This window comes from Phaseolus vulgaris, chromosome 9, assembly GCF_000499845.2.
Source record: "Phaseolus vulgaris cultivar G19833 chromosome 9, P. vulgaris v2.0, whole genome shotgun sequence".
In the NCBI taxonomy this organism is placed as follows: Eukaryota; Viridiplantae; Streptophyta; class Magnoliopsida; order Fabales; family Fabaceae; genus Phaseolus; species Phaseolus vulgaris.
The window spans coordinates 30310255-30331530 of record NC_023751.2 but is presented as its reverse complement, the minus strand read 5'-3'; the positions used below and the strand labels follow the sequence as shown (position 1 = coordinate 30331530).

At 29.5% G+C, this 21276-nt stretch overlaps 1 protein-coding gene across 4 annotated transcripts; it reads left to right on the top strand.

Annotated features, from left to right (window-relative positions):
* The first annotated feature begins 5554 nt into the window (after positions 1 to 5554).
* LOC137821810 (protein argonaute PNH1-like) lies at positions 5555 to 20886 on the top strand. Of its 4 annotated transcripts, none has more exons than XM_068626568.1 (24): positions 5555 to 5857; positions 6801 to 6927; positions 14160 to 14447; positions 14662 to 14870; positions 15017 to 15163; positions 15264 to 15397; positions 15489 to 15598; positions 15864 to 15970; positions 16057 to 16195; positions 16279 to 16395; positions 16617 to 16724; positions 16813 to 16884; positions 16991 to 17113; positions 17359 to 17518; positions 17818 to 17939; positions 18091 to 18228; positions 18612 to 18754; positions 19350 to 19412; positions 19509 to 19572; positions 19655 to 19790; positions 20017 to 20090; positions 20248 to 20342; positions 20427 to 20458; positions 20554 to 20886. In XM_068626568.1, exons 3-24 carry the CDS (start codon positions 14181 to 14183, stop codon positions 20718 to 20720), a joined length of 2727 nt encoding a protein of 908 aa, XP_068482669.1. In that variant the 5' UTR covers positions 5555 to 5857; positions 6801 to 6927; positions 14160 to 14180; the 3' UTR covers positions 20721 to 20886. The 4 variants fall into 4 exon arrangements, with proteins under 4 accessions (XP_068482669.1, XP_068482670.1, XP_068482671.1 ...); XM_068626569.1 differs by having other exon boundaries at positions 5575 to 5865; XM_068626570.1 differs by having other exon boundaries at positions 5636 to 6244.
* The last annotated feature ends 390 nt before the right edge of the window (positions 20887 to 21276 follow it).

Here is a 21276-nt window from a genome sequence, read left to right as displayed (position 1 = left end):
TTGTTCTTCTGGTAGGTTACTCTTGGGTGAGATGTTTTCTTGTATAAGGGTTGGAGCACCCCTTAATTGGCTCATATTTATTAATTCTTGTTGTCGTTAAAAAAAATTGGCAAAATAATATTTTTGGGGCATCTTCGTCATCTTTCTCTATAAGGTTTGGAACATAGTCATTTGTTCGGTCTTCGTCATTCTTTCATTTTTCATCTACTTGTTGATACCATTTGCTTGTTTTGACTCTATCTTGACCTACGGTGGACGTCAATTGTACTTGTATAGACAAAGTGACCTAGATAGTATCTAGTGGTTGTACAATTATTGATGTATCGGTCATTTGGTTGCTTCCTTGCTCCTCACTTCAAGTCTCCTTCTTTAATTGTTGGTGCTCAGTCGGGTTGACTTGGAAAATGTACTCCGACGATCAAGTAAGTACTCTATGTTAAGAGTGTATAGTGAAACGGATAAATAAAAAACATATTTTACTCCTTTGTAGAAGGTTTATTTATAGTGTTTAGTCATGGACCCGTTGTGATGGGCCGAATCTATCAAATATCAGGTGTTAGTTGATTTCTCGGAGTGTCACCTAGATTTGATGGGATATGACCCTGATTCGTAGGGAGTTTCCATAACTGTCATTAATTGAGTGCCTTAAATGTATTTTAACGCGGTCGGTCAGTCACCAAGATCGAGTGAGTGCTTTCGGTATCGATCGGTACAGTATTTAATATTATTATGCGTAACTAATTAATTGTTTTTTTTTGTCTTAGGAACAACGTATTGAGTTATGATGTTTGATTCTTTATTTACTTGTGAGTTACTCTGTCTTTTTATTTTATTTTCACATAATATTTACTTTTATCTAAATTTTCAGACCTTTAAATTTCTGTTTATTATATTATTCTTTTATTTTTATTTAAATTTCTTTTATACTGGTTTATGTTTAATATTTACTTATTAATACTACTTATCAGGTCACTATGTTAGTTGGATAAGTGTAAAAAATTGAAAATAAAGTTTTGACCGGCCTAAACCTTGTTGAGAAGAAAAGTTTGTAAAAGTTTTCTTTTGACTAAATCATTGCAATTAATTAGTTAGTTAAAATGAATTTAAATGGTTAATGTTGGAGATCCCACATCGACTAGAGATTAGAGCCTTTCATAGTATATAAGTGGGTGCAAACCTCAACCTCATGAGTCGGTTTTATGGGGTTGAGTTAGGCTTAAAGTCCACTTCTTAATAGTTAAAATAAATTTACTCGGTTAATGAATGAACAAATGATATAATTTCTTTAACGAACAAGTGATGTGATTTGAGTTTAAAATTAGAAAAATCATGGTGATTGAAATCGAAATTGGTTTCATCCATTTTTTCTTTACATGTTTTTTAATTTTGTAAACTTCTACGGCAAACATTTATTTCATAAACTTGTGACTCTTAAAATCATTTTGATTGGTTTTTGTGTCAAAGTGGGATAAAACAAATACATATACATTATATAATTATGTGATGGGTTAGTGAAAGTGGGAATTTCGGTCAATAGTTATAACAAAATTCAACATATTTTTTTACTTGATTTTGGTTATTTACTGAAGTTCAACATATTCTTTTACTTAGTTTTGGTTATGTAGTATTACAAATGGACTTTAAGTTTATACAATAAATTGTCCTCATCTTTAGGATAACATATTATGGGTGGTGCGATAGCGGGTGGCCTGATAAGCCCAACAAATACTCACTAGGATAAGTTCGAAATGACTCTGATACCATATTACAAAGTGGACTTTAAGTCTAACTCAACCCCATAAAACCGGCTCATGAGATTAAGGTTTGCACCCACTTATATACAATGAATTGTCCTCATCTCTGGTCGATGTGGGATCTCCAACATTTAGTAAAGTTAAACATATATTTTTTTTATAAACATCACATTTCGTTAAACTTTAAGTGTTTTGTTTGGCTTAAAAGAAAAAAAAAACATGTTATAATTTTATGTGAGTTAATATATGTAAGTTTCTTTATTTGTATATTTTGTTTGATAAATTTTTGCTTAGACAAAATAAGTATATTTGATAAATATATTTCATTTGAGAAACAATAAATTTTGAGCATTATTGGTATTTATCAAAGACTTATAAATATTTATTCATTATGTGCAAGAAATATTCATCTTTTCATTTCTCTCAAAAGAATCTTGTTTTGAATTGTCAACAACAAGATCTCTTGAAAAACATGTTTAAAATGTATCTACACAAACAACTTTTTTATGAAAATAATGTATGTTAGCATTGTGTAGCAACATATTGTGTCAAACCCTTTGCTTTATGCTAAAAAGGAAAAAAGCCACCTACCCTAGGCCTAATAAATTATGTCATGTAGTAGAGAAGTTGTGTAAAGAAACCACATCCATTTAATGTTGCATGAAGAACATGTAGTGTGTATACCTGCTTTAATGTGACCAAATAATACTTGAATAAAATGAACTTCCATTTTACTCACAATGGCTCCAAAACAGATTTGTAGTGACTCTTTTCTTCTCATATTTATATAAATAAATTCTATTTGAAGAAAAGAGGTTGACAACTACAATATATACAAACGAGTTATCATTATCTTTAGCAATCCTTTACGCTTTTAGTTTGTGAGAAAGATCATTATTGTGTTCGCAACCATCTAGAAGATTGTGCTCAAACTTGTATTCGTCTTAGGATATTAACTCTCTTTCAGTGAACAAAATTTGTGATCATTTACATCAAAACCTTTATGTAAATAAAGTGCTTTAGCTAGGAATGGTTGGATCCAAAGAATCTTTGCACTCAGTTAAGAGTGTCTACATTCTAAAGAATACTCGATCTTAGCCAAGAGGTATGTTCCAAAGAATACTTGGTCTTAGCCAAGAGTGATTGTATTTCAAACAATACTCGTGTTTAGCTAAGAGTGGTCCAAAGAATACTTGTGTATTAGCCAAGAGTGGTTGTGTTCATAGAATACTTGTAGTTTAGCCAGAAGTAATTGTGTTCAAATAATCCTTGCCTTGTACCTTGCATCATTAGTCTGCATTAGTGAAATCTTGATCACGTTAATCGAGTATTAGGTTTAATAGTGAAAACATAGTTTTTGGGTTTAAATGAACTTTTTAACTACTTTCCTTTCTAGCATGCTTCATAAAGAAGATGAGTTTTCCACAAAAGATTGGACAATCCTCTTACGAGATTTTCTTTGAAAGTTATGAAGTATATTTTAAGTTCAAATGCCTTAAGTTTTTGTGTCAATAAAGCCATCTTTCATCTTCTTTAAAGCGGGCAAGTAACATTTTGCTTACTTAGATCTATAATATCAATATCATATAAATTATTTTTTTGTTTGGCAAAGAAGATAGTCTAACAATCAAACGATAAGACTATGCACTTGTCCTTGCTCAAACCATATAACCATCATCACATAATTAACTAATGTTTGGCAGTTATACTTGAGACCTTGAACATATAAAATATTTTGAATTGAAATAAGTGAAGAGATTTCGATAGAACTAATACTTGTTATCTTACTACTATTGCCTTTGTCGAAGACTAATTTTCCTCTGTCATGTTTTTAGAGGTCTACGAATGTAGACTTTGCCCCCATAATATGTTGTGAGCATCCATTATCCAAGAACCAGTTTAGCCTTTGGCCTCTTCCTATACAACATGTCTGCACAAGAATTATGAGCTCTTTTGGTACCCAAAATTTCTTGGGTATGTTCCTATTAGTTTTAGGAAGTTGCTTCTTGTTTCTACATTTGACACTTTTATTGTAGAGTGCATCAATTGTCCCGTGATGCAGGTCAAGTGGGCAAAGTCATAATCAAATCGAGGTGCTTGGGTTGTTAAGCTCTCAAGTATATAAAAAGTTGTGTCTTGACTATCAGCTATATCTTTTGACCTGGTAGTAAACACTTGATCCAAAAATTGAATCATGACACTTGTGTTCTTACACTCTTAAGTAGAAAAAATTACACATTTACTATCAACTATAACTTTTGGTCTAATAATAAATGTTTAATCAACAACTTTTGAACACTCTTAACTTTTTCCCATTTCTTTTATTCTTATCGATAAAATTATATCCTAATCCAAATTTGTTAGATGCATGTTTGGAAGTAGAAAATTAAATATTTAAAGTCTTTGAGCTTTTACAAAACTTTTGAAAAAATGCTTGCAACATTACGTTTTCTTCTAGAGTTTTTATTTTCTCAACATTTGAATTCTGAGTATGTTCTAAAATAGAGATCTTTCCATCAGTTTATATCTCTTTTTTAGAATTTCATTTTCAACAAGTAAAGTTTTTAAGCTTTACTTTAATTTAAAATACTATAGAGATCAAATCCTAAACTTCAAATTATATATTTTAAAACACATAATTTTAAAAATAATACTTAGCGTCACAAAATTTCGTCACTAATAAAATTTTATGACATAATATTTAGGGACAATACGTACTCCTTACATAAATTTATAAAAAAAATCATCACAAAAATTAAATTTTTATTTATCACTTTGTGACAACTTCTTTGTTATCACAATTTTTTTTATAGTGTTAGATAAAAATGCTCTATACTGTAATACCTCTTAGATAATAGGCTATTTCTGAATGAAAAACAAAAAATAAAAACTTGGAGAAAAATGAGAGAAAAAAAAGAAGAAAAGGTTGAAAATAAGCTTAAAAGAAAGAAGAAAATTAGAAAAGAGACCATATTGGACTTTAAAAACGAACTCTATGATTTTTAAGATCCAAGAATTTAAAATAATTTATATTATTAATTTTGAAGTTTTATTTAAAATAATATTTTTTTCACTTTCTGAAGTTAAAAATTAATAGTAATTCTTTAAATTCAAGTGATATGATAATGCTTAAAATCACAAATAAAAATATGTTAAAGTGAAAAAATATGATTCTCTATATAATACACTTCTAACAAAATCACCTAGTACAATACAAATAATTAGTTTTTCAATAATGACTTCTAAAACTATATTAGTTTGATCTATTATTAAGAAACACAGGTAATTGTATTATTTAATAGAATAAATAAAAAATGCAATGTTATATAAAATTGTAAAATAAAGAGATTCTTTCATTGGTATACACGTTATATATTTTATTTTACTTTTTAGTTATCTTTTAATTTTTTTTTCTCTAAATATTACAAAGAACTACACATACATTTCAACTACATTAACATATTAAAAATAACTCATATTTTAATAGCACAATATACTAGAAACTATCTACTATTTTTACATTATTACTATTATTAAAAAAACATAAAGATACAAAATGTCTCTTTTTCATTTTTAAAAAGAATTGTCAGTTTTTTTAAATTTTTATATGAAGCATAGGAGGAAGTAACATGTTTTTGTTAAAAGAGAGACAATGTCCTTTATACAGTTTTTATACTATAAAATGTAAAAGGTAAAGAAAACGATTCCTGTAATAAAATAAATAATATGATATAAAGGAGAAAATATATGATATAATCGAAATATTAATAGTATATAGTTTTGTAAAATAAATAATAGTAGAGAGGTACAGGGACAAAGAGAGAAGAAGTGTTGGCCTTCGTTCCTGCTTTATAAAAGTTTTACCCTTCGCCACATTACACATGCTTCTCCACAACCTCTCTGCTCTCTTTTTCTGCCATTTTTAACACTGAACATAACACAATTCCGCCACATTTTCCGACTAAGAAACTCACACACAACTTCTCTTTCCCTTAAACAATCTCTTTAATTTTCTCTTTACTCTCATAACACCCCAAAGTTTGCTGGGAAATGCTCTGATACAAGCTTTGCACCAGAGGCAGAGACTCTATCTATGTATTTATGTATGTGTGTAAGGAATCTCACACCTTTCTTTGCATTATACACAGTACTTCAGATTTTGTTTATTACTCTCTCCAACCACCCAAATGCTCCTTTCTGCAATTTTTCATTAATGTATGTGGCGTTTCTTTTCCTGGTTCCCAAAAGATAAAAAAGCCTTCATTTTTTTTTTATCCTTTTAAATAATCAAAGTGGCACGCTTTCATCCCCAAAACCCCTTCTTAGATCTCCTTTCTCGGTTAAAGCTCCTTTCTTAGTAAACACCAATTTCTCAAACATTATATAATGCCTCATCAACTTCCTTCTTCACAATTTCTTTGCAATTTCATATAAATTGGTAAAGGTCCTGCATGGTGTTCACTCTTCACTGTTAAAATTTGACTTTTCAGGTTCGTTCTAACCGCTGTAGATCTACAATCTTAGTCCTGTTTCTAATTCTACTTCTGCTTCATGTTTCTCCAAAAAACCCTAAGAAACTAATTCTTGTTTGCCTTATAGTAAATAATAAACTATTTTGATGTATACACTACTTTGATGTTTTTATGTTTTTGATATTTTTATGTATAGACACTAGTTCTTAAGTCCAAACATACACAAAAGTTTCAGTTTTTTCATGGTTTATTTTCAACTTTGGTAAAGAGCTACCACAAACACAAGCACAAACAAATATTCCATTATACTTCCATTGTCTGTGTCTTTCAGAAAATTTAGCATGATATAAAACAAGCTTTTATTGTGTAAAAATTTACCATGATACTAAACTAGTAGTAGTAGTTTATCATAATTCATATAGTAAGAAAAACAAAATCTCTGTTAGTGCATGTAGTGTTTGAAGATTGAAGGTGCCTCTGGGTATATTAATGACAGAGTAGCTAAGTGCAGTTGATGCATGTGTATGATCTTAATTGAAAGTCTGTGGTAACAGTATTATACCTTTGTGTGCAGGGAGAATGGAAGGGGTAATGTGAAGGTTTTGTTGACATTTGGTATTTAATATACTGATCATATAGTTGGGTTGGAGCGCAGTCAGAGCAGAGAGGCATTAATACACACACATAGCGTAAAGCAAAAGGTTTGGTTCCATTAACTGCTTCTCTTGTTCTGTGAAAAGGTTCTTAATTTTTCAAATTTTTTTACACTTGGCTTTCTACTCTGCAAAAGTCTATACCCGAGTTATTATGTTTATGTATGAAGTTTTGTGGATGTGAAATGTTTGTTGGTGTGTGAATGTGTTGATTTGGGTCTCACTTTGTCATGATTGCGATATGGGTTACCTCCACTGCTATTTTCGACTATTTCCAGACTCATAAATACATCTCTGAAAAGAAAAAGCCACAAACACAATTCTGCAGAGAATAATTGAGGAATAGATCATATCACTTGACACACTAAATCATGGCCAGTTTAATTTTTTTGTTTTCAAGTTTTTAATTACACTTTTTCTTTTCTAAAATTCAGGTATTCTTTGTTACAAGCTCCTTATATTACTGATAATATAGTAGATTATTTTTTTAAAATGAAACTATCTAGAAATAGTTTTTTTTCTTAAGAAAAAAATAATGATAGTTTATTATAAGTTTATTACTTTAAAAGTTACAAGAGTATAATTTTTCATTTGAAAATATCTAATTGACTGAAAATATATAATTTTTGGATTAAAAACACTTTCGTTCATATATTATTATAATATAAAATTAAATTTTATTTTTAATCCAAACATTATAACTCCTTATTATAAGTAGTTGTGGTAAAGAAATTATTTTCTTTCTGAATGGAACCACCTTATTAGTATATTTCTTTACATAACAAATAAATATATTATTATAATATAAAATTAGATTTTGTTCTTAGTTCAAATATTAGAACTACTCATTATGAGTAGTTGAGTAGTTGTGGTAAAGAATTTTTTTTTCTGAAATAAAATCTTATTAATATATGTTTTTACATAATAAATTAATTTTTAGTTTGAATTATATTATAATACATTAACATTTAGTAATGAGTTACATAAAATATTTTAAGATCTTAATTTACAATAAAAATTATTTAACTAAAAATGGCAATAAAACATTCTAATAATTTTTCTTACTATACTATATGTATGAATAGTATCAATTGAAAGTTGACAAAAGTCATTTTTATATGAAGTTTAGGACTAAAAATATATTTAATCAATAGTTTTTTATCCTCGGAAACTTCAGTAATTACAATAGTATTAAACATTTATGGAATTGATTAACATCTAATAAAATAGACACTTCAAAAAAATTTAAATATTATTTGCAAATCTATTAGAGTAGTTTATAGTGGGAAATTTTATAGATAGTAGGAAATCCTAGATTTAAATATAATTTTGTTATTATATAGGTCCACAAAAAGTTAATGTGTAAATATTTTTTATTCATTTAGACACTAAAATAAAAAACAATATTAAATATTATAGTAAAACTTTCTTTTCCATAACCCTTAATTGTTAACAGTTTTTATTTTCAACTTATTACTCAAGTCTAGGCTAAATAAATTCATTATTAAATAATTAATTAATAGAAAATTTATAACTTAAATAAGATTAATTTAGTCTATAAAAACTACAATGTCCTTTTTATCCTTTATCTTGTAGTTTCTTTACAAATGTCAATATACAATTTAATATAAATTAATTAATTAAAGCTGCAAACAACATCAATATATTAATACGGTTTTGTATTATTCGAGAAAGAGATATTAATATAATAATAAATAAAATATTTAAAATAATTTTTTTATTAATTAATATAGTAAAAATGTATAAATTAATATTAGTACAATCAATAAATTTCCATACATACAGTTTAATTTAAAAAAATATATAAAATAATAGAGATTCTAGAAACATCTGTTCTCAAAAATAGTAAAAATAATTTTAATTAATCCTTCTAATACACTAACTCTTTAATTTAATTTAATTTAATTATAGTTTCTTATTTAATAGCTTGAAATTAAAATAAAAATAATTGGGTGGTATTAACGGTGAAGACTTTTCACAAAATCTCTTAAATTTTATTTTATTCTACTTTATTATTTAATAGCTTAAAATTAAAATTAAAAAAAATGTATATATTTTAAGTTGGGGAAAATCTCAACTCTTGCATAAAATATTCCTTTATCAAACAATCAACTATCAAGATTTTCTTGCATTATCTGAGTATTTTTAATTATATGTAAGTAAAATATAAAAACTATAAATTTAAAAGAGTTTTGTTGGTGGAAAATTATTTAACAATTACGACAATGTTTATTAAAACTCACATTATTACAATATTCACTAAAAAAGAAATTAATTTAAAGAATAAAATAATTAGTTACTATTTAACTAAATTAAAGATTATTTTATAAACTAAAACAACTATTGGTATAAAAAGTAATTTTTATTATTAGTAAAAAATTTAAAAAATAATTTTTAAATTGTTATCTAACTCCTTAACTATCAATTTTTTAACTACTTATTACTTTATATTATAAATTAGTCTCTATTATTAGTATTTAAAACCTAGATAGTTAAATTAGCTATCAATTAAAAATTATTTTATAAATTTATACTAATAATTAAAATTATTTTTTATATCAATAATTTTTTAATCTTTAAATTATTATCTAATTTAGTTAATATAGTGAATAATTATTTTTTATTTCTAAATTTAGTTGCAATTTAATACATCTTGAAATTTTAGAAGATTTACATAACAAGATTATATACTTGTATGAGTAATTTAATTGTAATTTATTTATCAATTTAAAAATTATTTTATAAATTTTTACTAATAATAGAAATTATTTTATACATTAATAATTTTTTAATTTTTAAATTAGTATCTAATTTAATTAATATAGTAACTAATTATTTTTTTATTTTTAAATTTAGTTGTTATTTAATATTTTTTTTTGGATAATAAGATTATATACTTTTATGAGTAATTTAATGTGCAATTTAAAAATTATTTAAGTGCTATCTTGAGAATAATTTGTTTTAGAATTTTAAATTACATGCGTCTGTTTTAATATTTCTGATGTCAAACATATTTCAATTTATCTATAAGAATCCTGAATAAGTATAAGATACTAATTTATAAGATAATAGATGTCTATACTATACTCTATATTAAACGTAGGATAATAAATATTGTTTAAATTATTATATGTGAATTCTTCTAAACTATGTTATACATTTTGCTTCTCTAGCTTGAAAGCTTTTAAAAATTAAGCAAATTTAATATAATCTTTTATTGGATTCCAAGTCTCTCGTAAATTTGGTATTTTCAATTAAATTCTTATTAAAAAAGTTTGTCTATTAAGTATTAAAAAAAAATATATTTCTAATTAACTTTTTCATTTAATTTTTTATGAAGGTGATGTGACTATGTATGTTATTGTTTACTTGTATCAATGTATTAATAAATTTAAAATTGTATGATTAATATAAAACAATATTTCAATTAAATTAAAAAATTAAAGTAACTTATCATTATTAAATATGGTTTTATATAAAACTTTATATTTCTTAATACGAAAAAAATTAAATAACAAAAATTTAATAAAACCTCAACTAAAAATATTTAAAATTTAATCAAATATTTGATTGTGGGTCATAATCTCAGGGTGACCTTAGGGTAGACATAGAGAGCTGAATTCTTTACTATAAAAACTTATCAATATTAATATGGTTTCATATAAAAATTTATATTTCTTAATACAAGAGGTAAATAAGATGACAGAATTTTAAACTCATTTAACAAAAGAAAGTTAAAAAACAAAAGTTTGATTAAAAATATAAAATTTTAAATATTCAATAAATAAATAAAAATTAATTAAATATTTGATAGTGGGTCTTAATCTTTGGGTGACCTTAGGGTAAAGATAGAGAGCTGAATCGGGTAAAGAATTCAGATAACCTGATACACGAATTGTCAATTGACTGTGACATTTTCACATCTGATTTTCCATTTACTTTAAAAAAGACAAAATTTTAGTACATTTCGTCCTCTGCAGAAGGACCTTTTTTTTTTTGTCTTTTCCTTACAAAAAATATTAAATAAATTTTTAATATCTTCAAGCTGCCAAATCATACCACTTCACCAGCTCCGACCCGTCATGCTCCATAATCTATAAAGAAATTAAAGAATAAAAACTAATTTTAAAATTTAAACTATTATTATTTTTTACGTCAAAATTAAAATTAATTTGTTTCAGTTTAACTGTTATTCTTTTAACTTGACCTTTAGAAGAAAAAAACTTCTATATTAACTTTTATCTCTCTTTTAATAAATATGCTATAATGTGATCTGAGGAGTAATTTTGTTATTTTTTTTCCATTTATATATTAATTTTAACATTCTCATATTTCACTTTACATGCAAATATTTTACTAAAATATATTAAAATTGATTATATGTCAACGGTGTTGGTTTAAAAGTAACATAATTATTTTAAGGACTAAATTATAATAAACGAATTGAAAAATGATTGTGATACCAATTTAATACAGAATAATTTTTACCAATTTTTTTAACCCTTTAAAAAATATAAGAAAAAATAGATGCACACAAAACCTAAAGTTTGGAGAAGAATTGGAGGTTCTTTTATATATTTTTTTCTCGCATCAATTCAATATCAATTTTATATCATGAAAAATAAATGTTACGCCTATATTTTTTCGTGTGACTTCTTATATATTTATTGTTTAATTTTTATATGTTTACTATATTAAACTTTCAAGAAATTATAAAAATACTATATAGAAATGCATATTAAAGGAAATATAAAAGAATGTGTAAAAAATATTGTATTGACAGAGTATGTTTTAATTAAAGTCTTTATTTTAAAAAAATTAACTCATAATACTATCAATATCAAAGATGAATTATAAGAAATCATTAAATGTATGTCATTGAGATAATTATCAAGTTAAATTAAATTGATTCCTGATTGAGTATTTTTCCTTAAAAAAATTATAGTTAAAAATAATCGGAATTAGCTTTTACACATATCACCTATATAGCACAGAAACTGATATTGATACTGAGTTAGTATAATCTTTAAAATGAAGAACACCATGACATAAATTTATATATTATATAATTATGAATTATATAAATTGACAATAAAGGTTTATGTGTATAAGTATGTTCCAAATTATTGTTTTGAGCAGAAAGATGTTTTTCATTATTGGTTCAAAAGAATTTACTTTTTATTTTTATAATTATAATAAAAATTTATACAATAAGTTTAAGATTTTAGAAAATTAATGTATTTTTTTAAAAAAAAAATTGTGTTAGAGTCATACTAAAATTGTTATAAATCCAACAAATAATTTTTGAATTGAACATTTCACGGATACGTGTTTCTACAAGTATCATACGGTATCCGAATATTTAATACTGACACACCATTTAAGAGAAGTGTATGAACTTTATAACATATCACTAATCTCTTTTGGTTTTGTAAACATAAATTTTTTAATATTTGTAGTTCCTATTTTCAAAATCCCTCAAGAATAAAGTTATTTAAATTTGAAAGTCTAAAGTGTTGATGAAAATTGTGAATAAATTTAGAGGGATGTTGTTGTGTCGGTTGGATGAAAGGGACGGGACACATGATTGTTCTTCATGTCTTTGTAAAGATCCCGAATAGTCGATAAGCGTTAGCGTCAATTATAGTTTTCTAGGCTCCACATTCGTTCGCATCCAAAAGACCGAAGCCAAAGGGAACAGGACCAAAATCTTTGTTTTTTCGGCCACGCATGATAAAGCTTGCAGTGTTTTAGCCTCAGTTCCTGACATTGTTATTTGGTGGCAGCCACCCATTGCTAGTGCCATTACCTTCTTCTCATTTTGTTTTAGTCTCTTGTCTTAGTACTGCTCACTGCTTTAGGCCATGTTCTGTCGCTGTAGTTCAACTTGCCAAGATCATAAAGCTTTTCTTCTCCTTTCTGCAAAAGGAGTTTATACATGCAACATTACAACCTGTCCTTCCAAGAACTTCGACTACTGTAAATTTCAAAACATCTACTTTGGGACCACCTTTTTATTTCAACTCAAATAATTACACACCCCCATTTTCTTTCTACCTTACACCTATCGCCTATGGACATGCAACCTACACTTCCACCCTAATGGGGCATATCAAAAATTTTCTTCTCACACTCACTAACTCTTCAACTTTCTATGCTTCATTTTCGAGAGTGCGAGTAGTTTAAAGATTAATTCATAGATAAGTAATATGGGACCTATATATTTTAATTCAGTTTTTCTTCATTCCACTCTACCAATTAAAAAAATAGTGAAGTTAAACTTTTGAAAGATTTGAAACTATTTGGGGAGAGAAAAAGACAAAAACTTAATTTGGTTATTTAGATTTACATGCATAACCTTTAAAAGTTTCAAAATCTAAGTTTAATAGGTATCTTTTTCTTAATTTATATAATATTAATAAATTTATTGTAAGTTTTACTTTGTCAAATTATTTACTTTTTATAATGACTATTTATTTTCTCTCGGTCAAAATCCTTTCCATTTTTTTCATTCATAAATATTTGAAAAATATGAAAATTAGGGGGATAGTATTGATTACTTTTTAAAAGATTATGAAAGCAGGTTGATTTTTCAAGGACATTACATAAAAGTTTTAATCTTATAATCCAATATACTAGTTTAAATATTTATGCTCATTATGAAAGACAAAATTTTATGTTATATTATTATAGATGATAATTATTTTTTAGTTTTAAAGACATATTTAGACTTCAATTTCATATTTTTAGTTAAGTTAAAATAAATGGGGTATATTTTTTTTTCTTAATTTTATATATGGTGACATGTTAACTTTAAAAAAATAAAAGTGAGAATTTATTGTAGTTAGGAAAGTATATATATAGATATAGGCTATTCCTGGTTTGCATGTATATAAGCACGTCACTTTATTTATGATCCACATCTTTTCAGAGAATATACAGCACCTAGGGGAAGAGGAAAACACTGTCTGGATTTGATGTTGTGCCATCCTCCCCTCCTCTTTTTCCCCTTCTTTTCAGCCTTTTCAGCCGTTACAAAGTTTCATTTCTTTCCCACTCTTGTACTTTCTATTCTCTTCCTTCAAGACCATTGCATAACCGATAAGCTGAGACATGGTTTGTTTGTGAGTGAAACTTGAGACTTGTTGTGCCATAAAAACCATTTGGTTCCTTTTTCCCAGCTGGAATCTGTCTTTTTCCCACTTGCCCCTCTCCTAACAGAAACATAAAACAAACTTGCTTCTGTGTCTTTTCCACAGAACTACTCTGCCAAGTGAAAAATGAAGGATCCAGAGGAGTACCAAGTGAAGTCTAGAAGGCCTCTTTCGAAACCCACAGAACGTAGAAGAAGGTGCAGGAGGAGGAGCCAGTGCAAGCCAGAGAATTTACAAGAAGCAGAACTTGATCCACAGCTTGCTTCCTCTGCCACTTGCAAGAGTCTTGTGTTTCATCAAAGGCCTGGCTTTGGCCAACTTGGGACTAAGTGTCTCATCAAAGCTAACCACTTCCTTGCAGATATATCAGTATCTGACTTGAGCCATTACAATGTAAGTCTAATCTTATATATATGATTTATGCATGGATGATTTAATTTTAAAAAGATTTTTTTTTGCCACCCTCATGAGAGTGGTTAAAAAAAAAGTACATTGTTTCTTCCAAAATAATCAAATAGGGGTGTGGAGAAAATATGAACACCTACTCATTGCAAGGGTTGGCCTAGAATTGTTTTGACTCACTTTGTTGCGTTTGATTTTTATTAAGGTTAAAATAACACCTGAAGTCACTTCACGAAAAACAAGCAAGGCTATCATAGCAGAGTTGGTGAGGGTTCACAGGCACACTGGCTTAGCCACGAGGCTCCCTGTGTATGATGGAGGAAGAAACCTTTACACATCTGGTTTGCTTCCTTTTACACACAAAGAATTCAATGTAACATTGAGTGAGGATGACGATGCCACCAGTGGTACCAGGTAATTTTCAAGTTCCCATGTTCTCTTCAAGAGTACTTTATTTTGTTCATAATCATAACTGGTCCATGACTGTTTCTGAATTTGCACCAACGTTTGGATTTTGTGGAATGTGAGTGTCTTATGGAGTTTTAATTATTTTGTAACAGGGCAAGAGAGTTTAAGGTGTTAATCAAGTTTGCAACTCATGTTAGCATGCATCAGCTACGTGACCTTTTAAGTGGAAAGCAAGTGGACAATCCACAGGAAGCTCTAACCGTCTTTGATATTGTGTTAAGGGAGCTTGCGGCTCAGAGGTGCGTTGTGGTTGTTCTTTGAAAGTTATATGTTGACTACTTTTGTACCATTCGTTGTGATAATTTTTCTTGTTTCTTATGGCTTCGTGTGCATGTTTAGTTATGTGTCAATTGGGAGGTTTCTTTATTCTCCGGATGTAAGAAAACCACAGCAGTTGGGTGGTGGCCTTGAATCGTGGAGGGGCTTCTACCAGAGTATAAGGCCTACTCAGATGGGATTGTCACTTAACATTGGTTATGCTTCCACCATTAATAACTAATAAGCTGCAATCCTTTGTTTTCCCTTGTCATTGGTGTTTATTCAGTTATGTTTGATTGCATTCAGATATGTCATCAATGGCTTTTATTGAACCACTACCTGTGATTGACTTTGTTGCTCAAATTTTGGGAAAAGATGTGCACTCAAAGCCATTATCGGATGCAGATCGTGTCAAGGTATGAATTTATTGTGTTTTGGAATCCCTGCAATCATTGGTCGAGGAAAACTATGAATGTTACCTTCCTGTAAACTCTGCAATCAATGTTCCACTAATACTATGAATGTTGTCTTATGGAAAACTATTCAATCATTGTTCCACTACACAATTCATCAAGAATGAATGACGTAACTGTGAATTGGTGATGTCTCTAGTTCTCAAATTGAGAGAAATATTTAAGTAGTATCTAACCAAAATATGTGTGGGCTGTCACTGGAAAACAGATAAAAAAGGCCTTAAGAGGTGTAAAAGTTGAAGTTACACACAGAGGAAATTTCCGAAGGAAGTATAGAATATCAGGACTGACTTCACAGCCTACAAGGGAGCTTATGTATGTCTTTTCTAACTTAGAAGGTTGAACTTTACATTTTACACATATCCTCCTTTGAAATGACTGTCTCTTTCCCCTCTGAACAGTTTCCCTCTTGATGAGCAAATGAACATGAAATCAGTAGTTGATTATTTTCAAGAAATGTATGGATTTACTATCAAATATTCTCATCTACCTTGCCTTCAAGTAGGAAGCCAAAGGAAGGTGAACTATTTGCCCATGGAGGTAATCTTTGCTTTGAATTTAATCAAATTAAATTATTCTATCTCTACCTTTTCCATAGAGAACTCATGTGAATCTTGTCCCAGGCATGCAAAATAGTTGAGGGCCAGAGATATACAAAAGGGCTAAATGAGAAACAGATAACTTCTCTGCTGAAGTTCTCATGCCAGAGACCCCGAGAACAAGAGGCAGACATTTTACAGGTCACATTATCATTGGTTCTTGATTTTACCTCCATCCTTCCCTTTTTGATACATTTTTACTTTAGAGTCAATTGAACATTATATAGTTTGAATAGGTCCTTCCCATATACGAAATTGCAATCATGGTAACTTCATACTTTATAGTCACGTGAGCTCTTCCTCTTCTAACATGGTTTGTTTAGTTTGCTTTATTTATCTTGAGCTTGTCTGTTTACTTGCAGACAATGCAACAAAACAATTACGACAATAATCCGTATGCAAAAGAGTTTGGCATCAGCATAGACAACAAGCTTGCATCCGTTGAGGCTCGGGTTCTTCCACCTCCTTGGGTAATTTTCCCATAATTAAATCTTTTACCTATTGTTTACTTTTGCCGTTGTGTTGATAATATATTTTGGCTCTTCCTTTTACTTATAGTTGAAATATCACGACACTGGAAGAGAGAAAGAATACTTGCCACAGGTTGGTCAGTGGAACATGATGAACAAGGTCAGCACTGACGCCAACATATAGTAGTTTTAATTCTTTTGGTGAAAGAAAAGAAAAGGAAAACTACTTGTTCCTGACTGATTGGAATCTGGTAATTTTAATGCAGAAAGTAATAAATGGAAGTACTGTAAGATATTGGACATGTATCAATTTCTCTCGAAGTGTACAGGAAGGTACAGCTCGTGGATTTTGCCAACAGTTAGTTCAGATGTGCCAAATCTCAGGCATGGTAAAGTTTCAAAAGTTGGCTAAGCCTTGTTAGCTGAACTTTTTGTAGGGACTATTTATTTGAACTGCACTCGATACTCTTTCAAATTATATATACTCATCTTTCATTATATATCATTGTCACTCTTAATCACATTCGTTGTCAAGGTGTAATGTAAACACATTCTTGTGTCACCTAATAGTTTTAGCTTTTGGGGGGTATCAGAATGTTTACGACCAATTGGTTTAAAGTTTGATCTTTTTCAGGAATTCAGTCAGGACCCTGTCATTCCTATATATTCTGCAAGACCAGATCAGGTAAAGAAAGCTTTGAATTATGTGCATTCTGCTGCTATGGATAAGCTCGGAGGGAAAGAGCTAGAGTTACTGATTGTCATTCTTCCAGACAATAATGGCTCTCTGTATGGTATGATTCTAGGCCACTCTTCCATTTGTATTACATCATAACCGTAACTAAGATGGTACTGGTTTATAATTATAGAAATGTTGAGGTAATAGTGCCTTGATGTTTCTTCATTTTGACATTTTTTTTCATTTCTTAATGCCTCATTGCTCTTGAATGTGTTTTTTCCCTGGTTGATTCCTTTATAAACATGGTTTTAAGAAAAAAAGAGATGCTTAGCATTTCTCCATCATCTATATTTCAGTTTATCTGTGGAGAAAATTATTTCATACTTGCATTAAAGAAACAAACTCTTCGCGCAGGTGATCTCAAAAGAATTTGTGAAACAGATCTGGGGTTGATTTCTCAATGTTGCCTTACAAAACATGTATTCAAGATCAATAGACAATATCTTGCAAATGTGGCACTAAAAATCAATGTCAAGGTCTGCTACTAAATCTTGGGTCATACTTTACGATCAAAAGTGACAGGGTGGCTACATGCTATGCGAAAATCTTTACTTTGATGTCTGAAGTCTTTTATTTGTAACTATTATTTTCATTTCATTTGCTTGATTAAATTATTTATTCTTGCAGATGGGAGGAAGAAACACAGTACTTTTGGATGCTTTAAGTTGGAGGATTCCACTGGTTAGTGATATTCCAACAATAATATTTGGAGCTGATGTAACTCATCCAGAATCAGGAGAGGATTCTTGTCCATCCATTGCTGCGGTAAGAATTTCCAAACTTCTATGTACAACTAAAGGATGCCCTATGTTTGATATGTACTTGATAGGACTGAGAATGTGGGCTTAGAAGTTTGCAATAAGCGCAAGTTTTGGAGAAGGAAAAAAGGGTGTGAAGAGAAATGCTGAGATGGAAAAAGATGTGACAGAATCGATTAATGAGTGAAGGGGTGGGGAGAATGCAGGGGAGAAAAATAGGAGAGAGGGGGGATAGAGAATGTTGTTTTCCTTCAAGGAGCTTGCTATGTGGCAGTAGGATCTTCACCCTACTGTATTTCTCATTGCTTTTTGAGTAATAGTAAATTATCTTACATGTCCTTTTATTCTCCTATTTATTTTTTTCTGGCCTCTAACTGAGTATGGTAACAGGTTGTTGCCTCCCAGGACTGGCCTGAAGTAACAAAGTATGCAGGGTTGGTTTGTGCTCAGCCTCATCGAGAAGAACTTATTCAAGATCTTTTCAGATCTTGGAAAGATCCACAGAGGGGTGTAACTTATGGTGGTATGATCAGGTACTTAATTGGCATCTCTTTTAAATTTGTCTCTTTGTGAATGTGTTTGCTTCAAATTCATATTGGGTCCCCTGTTGTATTTATCTGATTTTTCTTTAATGGTCTTACATTGTCTTTGGTTCACATTGCTCCAAAATATAAAAGGCTCACAACCTGTATATGGGTTATTAAAGCACGGACACATACATATATAACAATTTGAACGCATTATTTCTTTGTTGATCACCATCATTGAAAAGACACCATGTAACTTAGATGAATCTAAAGACAAATTTAAATAGAGAAGGGGAAACACAAAATGTAAATGTGAAATAGATGGTTCCTTTGTTTAAAGGAAAAATAAAAACTTACACACTAAGTTTCTTACTTTTGAACTTCTTAAAAGGATCACCGTGTCAACCTCATTAATGTTTTGTGGAAACTGTGTTAACTTAGACCATGTCTGAGGAGTCTCACAGCAGCAAAATTAAATTTCTTTAAATTTGGAACTCGATTATTGACCACTAGGAAATCTTAATAATATTTTAGCATTTATCATTTGATGTTATCCAACATTTTCATTCATATTAGTTCATGCTAATTTGTGAATCTGCAGGGAGCTTTTACTATCATTTAAGAAGGCAACAGGACAAAAACCATTGAGAATAATCTTTTACAGGTAGGTTGGATCTGTTCTGATATTATTATGGGGAGGTAGTTAAGAATGTGAACTATGCAGTTACTTTAACAACAATGTTGTCTAATATATTACCAGGGATGGGGTAAGTGAAGGACAGTTCTACCAGGTTTTGCTATATGAGCTTGATGCCATCCGCAAGGTACTTGGAGAAAACAATTCGGTATATAGTTATAACTTTTATTAGTATGCTATTCTCCAATATTTATATTCTCTGTGTATAGGCTTGTGCATCTTTGGAACCTAGTTACCAGCCACCAGTAACATTTGTAGTAGTTCAAAAGCGGCATCACACTAGACTCTTTGCAAACAATCACGATGACAGAAATAGTACTGATAAGAGTGGGAATATCTTACCTGGTTAGTTTTTTCTTTTTGATTCTACCAGCTGCTAAACTTTGGGTTTGTCAGTTGTCACTATTTTAACGATATCCGAATGCAAGTGTCTAAGGGGGATGAATTCAATTGAAAATTTAAAAGATTATTTTGGCCTAAGAAAATCTTATGGCAATGTAGATACTGTGGTAGATTTTAAGATCTTTCAGTCTTCTGTCCATTATCCAATTTCATCAACTATTTGATGTAGGTACTGTGGTAGATTCTAAGATCTGTCATCCTTCTGAATTTGACTTCTACTTATGCAGTCATGCAGGAATTCAGGTATGGTAATGGTATTGTTGCTGCCACATTGGTTAGGACATAAAACTGAAAATGAAAACCTGTATAAATTGCTGAATCAGCATCTTATTGTTGCAAACCATTAAAATATCTAGTATGCAGTAGCATCGATTTTACCTTGTTGATGAACTATTTACAGGGTACAAGTAGACCAGCACACTACCATGTCCTCTGGGACGAGAACAATTTCACTGCAGATGAGATTCAGTCTCTTACCAACAATTTATGCTACACGTAAATAATTTTTGTATTCATCATCTCAAATTTGTAATGCTATATTTTAAGATGACATAACCTTCCTTAACATTTTGGTTGCAGTTATGCAAGATGTACACGGTCTGTTTCTGTAGGTAATTATGCTAAACGCAGACACTATCTTTGAACAAACTTCTCAAAATATAAAGTTACCATTATCAGATATATAAAGTTTATGTTGTGTGTGCAGTGCCTCCAGCATACTATGCTCATCTAGCAGCCTACAGAGCTCGATTCTACATGGAACCTGATGTTGTAGAGATTACTAAACTGCGAGGCACAAGATCGAAAGAGGGGCCAGTTAGGCCACTGCCTGCTCTGAAAGAGAAGGTGAAAAATGTTATGTTTTACTGTTGAATAGAGCATGTGAGGAATGTAATGTTTTACTGTTGAATGAGACGCAATAAGAGGCTTCAGTGTAGAGAAACAGTAGCATATATAGTTGACGGAAACTAATTAGAGGTGACAAATTTTTTGTCGATGTTGATATTATAAGCAAGTTCTGCATGGAAAATTTTGAGTATATCTTTACAGTCCTAGTTTTCTATGCATAATGTCGTTTTAAGGTAAAGTAATATATCAAATGTTGGCATCGTTGGTTGACTCCGACAAGTTTCATTCAAGTATGTGTCAATGTTTCAAGCATGATGTGTGTTTCATATTTCATTCCTTTCTGTGTAATGATCAAAAGAATGTGAATCGCATATGGGTCCTCCTATAATGTATTATTTACTTCCAATTCGGTTCTTGAGTTGAAGGTGAAAATGTTTTAAATTGTTTATAAAGAGAATTATTAATATAAAAACCATAAACATGCACAAGTATTAAGTTTTAGTAGGTGCATATGACGAATAATGCAATTTTATGTGCTAAAATGTTGAAATTAAAGTAACAAGACTACTTATGCAATCTG